Genomic DNA, 9,693 nt, shown 5'->3' on the forward strand with positions numbered 1-9,693 from the left:
TTAGTGTCCATTGAATTAGAATAACAAATATGTAAAGTAAGTTATATTGTTGACCAATGAATTGGATATTGTGTTACTACTAGTCTCATGTCGATGCTCTCTCTTACGCCTGGGCAAAAAAACCGAAACCGAGGAACCGAACCGGAACTGGACCTAAATATCCAAAACCGGAACCAGACCAATACTCGAACGGTTCCTCTATTTTTATATCTGAAATAATAGAACCGAACCGAGAACCGAATGGGTATCGAATATATAAAAATATTAATTATATATACATATAACATAACTAAATATTATTTTTAATTTAAAATTATATTAAAAGTATCTGAAAATAGTTGAAAATAACTAAATTATTATTAAGTATCCAAACTACCCGAAAGTATTTGAAATTATCCGGATAGTTTTATCTGAAATATCCCAAATTTTTATCTAAATCATCCTAATTGTTTGATATTTTACCCAAAATAATTGATATTTTAACCAAATTATCTGAACTACTCGAACTATCCGAACCCGAACCGGATCCAAATGAGAACCGATTTTTTCCGAGTATTTTCCGGTTCCTACATTTGCTATCCAAAATTATCCGAACCGAACCAAACCAAAAATATGTCAAGTAGTAAATAGATCATTTAGCCCCCTATCCGAATTATCCGAAACCCGAAATACCCGAACATAACCAAATCGATACCCAAAATGCCCAAACCTACTCTCTCTAGTATATATAACCTTTAGGGATCGATAAATAATCAATAGATTTTTTTTTGGAATTAATTTTCTAATTCAATTAAAATTTTCTGTAAATTAATAAAACAGTAAAGTTTCTATATTATTAATTTATAGATTTTTTGTTTGTTTGCACCAACATTAATAACATTGGCTACAAAGCCCGCGGTCAAAGGTTGAATATATATCTGATTTAGTTATTCAGTAAAAATATGAAAGTCCAACGATCTTTATCGAACTACCTTATCACCCCTGCTTCCTCTCCATCGTGTTGACTTATTGAGTTTGCTCTCTTCTTGTTCTCAACTCGATCGAATCACGGACAAGAAGTGAGAAGCTATAAAGAAACTTGAGAAAGTAGAATGAGTGTCTTAAGTCACAAGATCATAGCCTTTTCTCTGCTCACTTTCTTGCTTTACATTCACCGCCTTCATGCGCAACACTTTATCCTCAACTTCTCTGATGAAGATTTCCACAATGGCTTCGACAATAACAGCACCGAAGATGATTCTAACACCGATAACTTCGGACAAACAGAATCTAAATCCGACCAGGATCTTGATCCTGGTTCTTGGCGATCAATCTTGGAGCTGGATGACTTAGTCGTCAACCCTGCGTTGACTCTGTACTACTCTTCCCTCAAGAAGATGGTCTTGGCAGTAAGCAAAGGAAACATTAGTTTGATGGAGGAAGCGGTCACCCAGCTGAACGCTTCTGCATCGGCGGGAGATCCGCACGCACAGTCAGTGATGGGGTTCGTGTATGGGATGGGGATGACACTGGAGACGAATGGAGACAAATCGTTTCTGCAACATCATTTTTCGGCTGAGAGAGGGAATATGCAGTCCAAGATGGCACTTGCATTCAGATATATACAACTAGATGTAAACAACGTCAACATATATACAACTAGAGATTAGATAACCAAATTTTAGCCAAAAAAAAACCTAGAGATTAGATAAGATAACATTCTTGTTTAATATTTTCTTTTTCTTTTTTTGATAGATGTATGATAAAGCTGTCCAGCTATATGCTGAAGTAGCGGAGGCAGCAGTCAGTAGCTTTCTGATCTCTAAGGATTCCCCCATGGTTGTACCACTTAGAATTCATAGAGGAGCAGAGGAAGACAAAGATGTGCTAAGGAGATTCCGTGGTGAAGACGGTGAAGATTTCAAGATGTTGGAGTACCAGGCACAGATTGGGCATCCTTCAGCAATGTACAGGACTGGATTGTTTTATTACTTTTCTCTGAGAGGATTAAGACATGATCACGCCAAGGCAGTGTACTGGTTTTCAAAGGCAGCAGAGAAAGGAGAGCCGAGGTCAATGGAGATTCTTGGTGAGATATATGCCCGAGGAACCGGTGTTGAGAGAAACTATACCAAGGCGTTTGAATGTCTCACACTTGCTGCAGAAGGAGGTCTGGATTCAGCATTTACTGGCCTGGGGTACTTGTATGTCAAAGGCTATGGAGTAGATAAGAACTACGCTAAGGTCAGTTTGTTCCTTGTTGCTTCATACTCCCCTGCTTACTCTGTCTCTTAATAGAAGTTTAGTTTCTATAATAGCTGAACTTGTAGCCAAAAAAAAAAGAGTTGGGATTCTTGACTGTGTGAACAAATAGTCTTGATTAGTTTTAAAGATACCACAGTTTGATGTCAGTAATATTTAAGCAAACATTGAAGAAAGGAAGTTGGTGTTTCTTTCATTTTAGTCCTTAGGACATCTTTACATAAGTTAAGCATATATCAGTGCCCCCAAACAGATTATACATAGATATATGTTTATCTTAAATTGCAGGCGAGAGAATGTTTTGAGAAGGTTTCTGATAGTGTAGACCCAAGCGGGATGTACTACCTTGGAATGTTGTATCTTAAAGGCATTGGAGTCAAAAGAGATGTGAAGAAGGCAACCAAATACTTCCTTGTCGCTTCAAATGCTGGCCTACCAAAGGCTATGTATCAAATCGCCAAGATGGTACATGCTGGCGCCGAGCTCAAGAAGAATCCCAACATGCTGAAACTGGTAACTAATTTCCTTACCATGAATGCCAAGTGCAATGAACTTCATTTCCGTAGGGTTCAAGTGAAAAGTCAAAATCAACAAACAATTTATGATAGTCTAATAATATATAAGGGAGTATGTGTTACAAAAAAAAAAAAATATATATATATATATATATATATATAAGGGATGTCTTTTTTAAACGTGTAGAAGTGGAGCGTTCGAACATAGGATCATTTAAATAAATGTATAAATTAAAGCCTAAAACTTTAAATTATATTTCTCAATTTAGACATTATTTTTTTAATAGGGCAAATCTCCAAAATAACACCTTTCTAAGTTTATATCACAAAATAGCACTTCAAAACTAAAATGACCAAAATAGCACCTTTCTAAGTTTATCATTTGAAAATTTTAATTTTTTTATTTTCAAAATTTGAAATCTTATCCAAAACCTCATTTCAATTTTAATTTTTTTATTTTCAAAATTTGAAATCTTATCCCCAAAACCTCATTTCTCAACTCTAAACCCTAAACCTTAAACTCTAAACCCTAAACCCTAAACCCTAAACTCTAAACTCTAAACCCTAAAACCTAAATCCTAAACCCCACCCTTTAACTCTAAACCCTAAGTTTGTGACTTTTGATAAAACATTAAGTGCTATTTTTGTGACTTTTGACCTTTAGTGCTAGTTTGGGAAAAAAACTTGATTTAATGCTATTTTTGTCTTTTTCTCTTTTTAATATAGAGTTAATATTTTTTTTGGAGTAGACCCTAAAATTAATATGAGACGGCACTATGTCAGTAATTATTTTAAGGGAACTATTTTGATCGCTTATTCACTTCACTATCATTTTTTCGGTAAAACACTTCATTATCATTTTATAGGCTGCGGCTTTTTACAAGTCAGTAGCAGAAAGAGGGCCATGGAATTCTCTCTCTAGATGGGCTCTTGAAGCTTACATGAAGGGTGATGTAGGAAAGGCTTTTATATTGTACTCAAGAATGTCAGAGCTTGGTTACGAAGTTGCACAAAGTAATGCTGCCTGGATCCTGGATAAGTACGGTGAAAGGAGCATGTGCATGGGAGTTTCTGAATTTTGCACGGCTAAAGAGAGGAAGGAGCGTGCTCATGCCTTGTGGTGGCGAGCCTCTAAACAAGGAAACGACTATGCTGCTTTGCTTGTGGGAGATGCATATTACCATGGCCGGGTAAGTATTGGACTTGTTCACAAACATTCAATGTCCTGAGCGTTCTCGGCATAGCAAAATGAAATATCGTCTTGGGTCTTCAAATTTTTTAAAATTAATATATATAGACATAGGTCCCTAAAATAAAACTTGTAAAGTTTTTAATAAATTATCTTTGGCCCCCCCAAAAAAATAATATATATCTTTGGCCCTCAAAATCTTAAGGCTGACTCGACTTGTATTGGGCTTGTATTTGTATGTTTCTCAGGGTAATGGGAGGGATTTTGTGCGTGCAGCAGAGGCATACATGTATGCAAAATCTCAACTAAATGCACAAGCCATGTTCAACCTCGGTTACATGCATGAGTATGGTCAAGGGCTTTCTTTTGATCTCAATCTTGCTAAAAGTTACTACAACCAAGCTTTCGAGAACGAGCCAGTATCCAGATTGCCAATCATGCTTGCTCTTGCGAGGTTGTGGGTTCGCAGAAACTATGCTGATATTTCCATCATGGTGACTCTTCTTCTAGCCTCTCTTGTAACTGTTCGACATCTCCGGACGAAGAGACCACAACGCAGAGAGGTCACCGTGGATTCCATTGGTGCTGACGCTACACAGCCTCTCGTTGAGTATGCTGATTTCCCCAACTGATCCGGATATGTTAACATGTAAGCTACGTAGTTGTGAGTTGTGACACCGTACAGATTGATTCCTACGTATTTTATGTACATTATGGTTTGTCATTTCTCTGTAACTCAATTTGATTCTTATATATTATGTTACCGAATGAAATTTGATAAATGGATATTTGCATATAAAATACGTAAGATAAATATCAGCACTTGATTTTAGGTTGGAAACTCATTTATCAGCACTTGATTTTGGATGCTGGACAAGGATCAATGGACCAACTTTGAGGTAGATCGATGAGGATATCGGGTTGAACTGTTTGAATCGGGTTGAACTGTTTGGATCGGGCTTCCAACCTAAAACCAATTGGTGATAATTAGATTAACCCATCTGTTTTATATATTACTTAGAATCCTTTCCAACTACTACCGATCGATGTGTGAGACTAGTCTCTAGTATTACCGTAGGTGACAACAATGGTTAAAGCCTTCGTTATGAACTTTTGATGTGAAGAACGTGGTGTACAGAAAATGGTAGGGTATTGTTTATGAGTTGCATGACGATTTTTATTTAATTAAATAGAATCCACGAAGATGAACAACCGTTGAATATATACAATTTAAAATCCCACGAACTTGCGCTTGAGTGGTCCTCACGTTAAGCCAAAACAAATAATGTCATGACTCATGATAACAAAGAAAATGAATATATAATATTTCGCGTCATTCCAAGTAGTAGCCAAACATTGCAGTTTCGTTGTCTCTTGTCGGAGAAGAATGTCGCTGATGGATAATCTGTTAGGTATCCTCCGCGTTCGCGTCAAACGCGGCGTCAACCTCGCCGTCCGTGACGTTTCCAGCAGCGATCCTTACGTCGTCCTCAAGCTTGGCCGTCAGGTTCTTTCAAGATTTCCACAAACCTCTCCAACGATTGTTTCAAGTTTTAACCAGTATTTTAAAAACCAGTTTAAGCAGCAAATCGATCATTAGCGAAAATATTTTTTTTAAACAATTTAAAAAAAAAAATCAATACAGGCGTGAGAAATTTTCTATAAAATGCCTAGTGATCTCTTCAACATTGGTTTCATCTGCTTACAGTGTAAAATCTTGTAGAAACTCAAAACCAAAGTGGTGAAGAAAAACGTAAACCCACAATGGGAAGAAGACTTGACCTTCACGGTTACCGACCCGAATCTCCCGCTCAATCTGGTAACTTTAACTATAACATCATCTAAACCGAGCCGGTTGACAATCTTTTATAAATCATCTTGGTTTAAACCTGAACAGGTTGTATACGACCATGACTTCTTTAGCAAGGATGATAAAATGGGAGATGCCGAGATAGATTTGAAACCGTACATTGAAGCTCTACGAATGGAGCTATCTGGCTTACCAGACGGAACCATAATATCGACGATCCATCCGAACCGCAGCAACTGTTTAGCCGAGGAAAGCTACATACGGTGGAGCAATGATCGAATCGTTCAGAGCTTTTGTCTCCGTCTCCGTAACGTTGAGCGTGGTGAAGTGGAACTCGAGCTTCAGTGGATTGATCTGCCTGGTTCTAAAGGCTTGTAAAACAAAACTTGTAACACTACCTTATTGGGCTTTTCCCATTATACCACAATACGAGGCCTTCGAAGACGAGGGTTCGGTTTGGTGATATATTCTTACAATAAACAGTTCTAAATAATAATTAATATTTTAATTGTGTGTGTGTGTGTGTGGATGTGAACCATTTTGGTTTGGCGTCTCTGCCCAAGACGGCACGAATTTTAGTGATTGGTGTTTAGTTTAAAGGAATCGTCACGTTGTCGCAAGGAGGAGGACAAAGATATTTTTCTACTTCGTGAAGTTCCAAAAGAAATATATGAAAAAATTTGATCAAAAAAGAAATATATGGAAAATATTTTTTTTTGTCAACACTTTTATCACTGAAGCCCAAAGGCTTTGAATCTTGAATGAAAAAGATACTTTAATGCAGCAATAGCAGCTTTTGAAGAACACAATATTTTATACAAACGAAGTAGAAAGAGTTGAACTTTTAAAAAATATTCTCTGTTCTATTGCTATATACTCTTTTTAAGATCAGCCTTTTAAAGAATCTAAAACCGTGCATCGAAATTTATATTGTTTAATTTTAATCTCTTATAAGAAAATGTTGACAGCATCTTATCTCTACATATGCTTTTTCCACTGATTCGTGTATTTGGTCTGATGTTTTTCATTTGGTCGGGAGAACTTTCGAAATTGTAAAACAGACCCCGTATTCTTACTTCATACCTTAAAACAGACCCCTACTTTTAAGATATGTTTTAAGGAACAAAAAAACATTGACTATAGACTTTGGGAGCTTAATGAAGGTGACAAGTGCCACGCCTCTAACTTTTAGTTTTCAGTATTCCCCTACCCCATCATTAACTTGTACGCATGCCCTCTTGATTCACTTCTCTACATCTTTCTCATGCGGTAAAAGAGTAGAAGATGCTATATTCTTTTTACCATTTCATTAAAGCTGCACCCGTATTTCTCACTTGTCACGAGTCTCATTGGTCAACTGTTATACAAATGTTTTAAAATACTATATGGTTTGAGTGAAAACTTTGAATTGTAATTATGAATCACAAAAGGAACATTCATGATTTGGTTATAAATCATCTGAATAATATCTAAATACAAAAACTACGTGTTTTAAGAAAGAAAAAAAAAGAAATCAACTCTATAATTAGTTTATTCTCAAGTTACTATGCATGGATGATGATGTATTTCACTTGCATGTATATATTTTCAAGGTTCATGCGTTTGTGCTAGCCTTCTAATTGAAATCAAATCAAATAATACCACTACTCAGCAATGATGACTAATGAAGTTTGACTGATCTTATATGGATCTAAGTTCAATCATTACACTTTAATTAATATCCAAATTCCTAATACATTTAAATATACGTACAACAAAATATGCAACTTATATTAGACTTATAAACACAAGAATGTATGTCCAAACAAACAACATTCATTGATTATATTGTGATTTTAGGTATTATGTATACTGCTACATATACTAGCATAGAGCTTAGCTATAAGGATAACGCATGCAGTAACAATTTGAATCAATAAGTTAGCCCAAAAAAAAAACAATTTGAATCAATAGATAATACGATTGTATAACTATAACTTGGTCGAGAAATAACATCTATTTTTTTCAGATCGAAGAGGTGTAAATTTGTTAAACATTCTACATCTGAAATTGAGTTTGAATAAAAATCTATAATATAATAGTACCTCTTCAAGGCATAATATTAAAATGGAATAAGTTCGGCAGCGGATCGCGAAATCTTGGCGATCTTCTCTATATAATGAACTGGAGAGGGGGAGTCCGCTTTGAAATCGTCCGCCCTGCCCCCGCAGTATATGATTCAACAGGAATCACACAAGGGTAGATTGATACAATCTAAACCTCTGGTAAAATGCCCCCATAACCCAGCAGATAAAGTACATAGTCAATGAAACAACTCGAGTCGTTATCCGTCTCTTCATTGATCCATAAGAAACAATCAGCACACAATTCCCTTTATATTATCCCTTATATACTAAAGCGCAAGTCGTCTAGCGAATCAAACTCTGACACGTGAAATTTAAAAAAAAAATGATTGAAAAATATAGAAAAGCGATCAGGTTTTTTGTTCATCAAAATATGAAAGTTTCACAATTTCAAATAACCAACATTTTATAAATTCCTCATACACGGATGAATCATGTGAATCAATAAAAAATCAATAAAATCTAATTAATTATCAACATAATAATTAAAATCTAAATCTATTACAAAATCAAACTGTATAAAATAACAGTTTTTATAAAGAACTCCACGATCCCTATTTTCATGGCATGATTTCAAACTATTCAATTTTCTCAAAAAAATTCAAAAATGTCATTTATTTACGAAACCAAAAAAAAATCAAAAGTGTACTACGTTCAGTTGATTTCAAATATTTATGTAACTACAAAACGAGAATCCCTATTTTTTACAAAACCACGTTCCAAAATGACTTTCGTAAATCCTTCCCTCTCAATGTCAACTGCTTCACCTCTTATAAAACATTCAGTTACGGTTTTTACTTTTCAATATTCTTTTCTTTGTTTCACTTTTTGGTCTAAGAATACACAGCAGAGAAGAGAATCTTTTTTTTTTCTCTTCTTCATCTCCACAGTTTCATCTTCTTGGTAATTTTATGTTGTTTTCGAATTTGGCAAAAATTATTTAAATTCATTTCTTCTCTTTTTCCGAACACTATTCTATTATATTTTTCTGCATGATTCAAAGTTGAGGATTTGATCATAGTATACTTCTGTTTTGTAGTTTAAACTTTCACAAAATGGTGAAAAACCAGAGCTTTCTTTCACACAATATTACTACCAAAAGTTTTACCAAAAAAAAGAAATATATATTACTACCAAAATCCTAAAGTTATTCTCAGCATGAAAAGTTATTTTTATAGAAAAAGGTAAACACGATTGGATTTAAATCATGGTATGAGAAAATCTGTTTAAATAGACGAAACTTCTTTTTAATATGTTTAAATAGAATTCTTTGATTGATTTATCAGAATTTTATCTAGCTGCAATTTTTATATCAAAACATTTTCAATTAAATTATAATTTATCATAATTTTATTGTTTCATTTTGTTCAATATTTCATTGTTTTATATTTGTTATGTTAGATGAATAGGTTTGTATTTTAAAGAAGGATTATTTACAAAAACAAAACTGAATATATCAAGTATTATATTTTATTGGAACATGTATCAAGTATAATATTTATACTATATTATTCTAGCCGCTTTCTATTTTAGCATCGATGTGTTATCTATGTTAAGAAAATATGTAACTACAATAATAATAATTTATTTTAATAGTAATTGTAAATTTATGATCAGATAATTTAGAAGACAGTGAAGCTGACCCATGCATAGCACGGGGGTAATACTAGTTATCTATATTGTACTAACATCAATAATCAAAAATATTTCTTACCCAAATTTTGTGGTCGTCTATTTATCTCCTTTACATATCAAACTAATTTTACACAAACCTTTATTTTACAGCTTAAAAGAAACCACAACAACCCAAACAAT

General features: G+C 34.4%; 2 protein-coding genes across 2 annotated transcripts; both read left to right on the forward strand.

The window, feature by feature from the left end:
• The first annotated feature begins 976 nt into the window (after positions 1–976).
• LOC106325564 (ERAD-associated E3 ubiquitin-protein ligase component HRD3A) lies at positions 977–4,636 on the forward strand. Its single transcript, XM_013763611.1, has 5 exons — positions 977–1,613; positions 1,735–2,223; positions 2,530–2,754; positions 3,623–3,946; positions 4,194–4,636. The coding sequence occupies exons 1-5, from the start codon at positions 1,092–1,094 to the stop codon at positions 4,575–4,577; spliced, it is 1,944 nt and encodes a 647-aa protein (XP_013619065.1). The 5' UTR covers positions 977–1,091; the 3' UTR covers positions 4,578–4,636.
• A 676-nt stretch (positions 4,637–5,312) lies between these two features.
• Positions 5,313–6,230, forward strand: LOC106326329 (protein C2-DOMAIN ABA-RELATED 3). Its single transcript, XM_013764335.1, has 3 exons — positions 5,313–5,452; positions 5,669–5,764; positions 5,843–6,230. The coding sequence occupies exons 1-3, from the start codon at positions 5,333–5,335 to the stop codon at positions 6,131–6,133; spliced, it is 507 nt and encodes a 168-aa protein (XP_013619789.1). The 5' UTR covers positions 5,313–5,332; the 3' UTR covers positions 6,134–6,230.
• Positions 6,231–9,693: the final 3,463 nt, after the last annotated feature.

This window comes from Brassica oleracea, chromosome C2 (assembly GCF_000695525.1).
Source record: "Brassica oleracea var. oleracea cultivar TO1000 chromosome C2, BOL, whole genome shotgun sequence".
Taxonomy (NCBI): Eukaryota; Viridiplantae; Streptophyta; class Magnoliopsida; order Brassicales; family Brassicaceae; genus Brassica; species Brassica oleracea.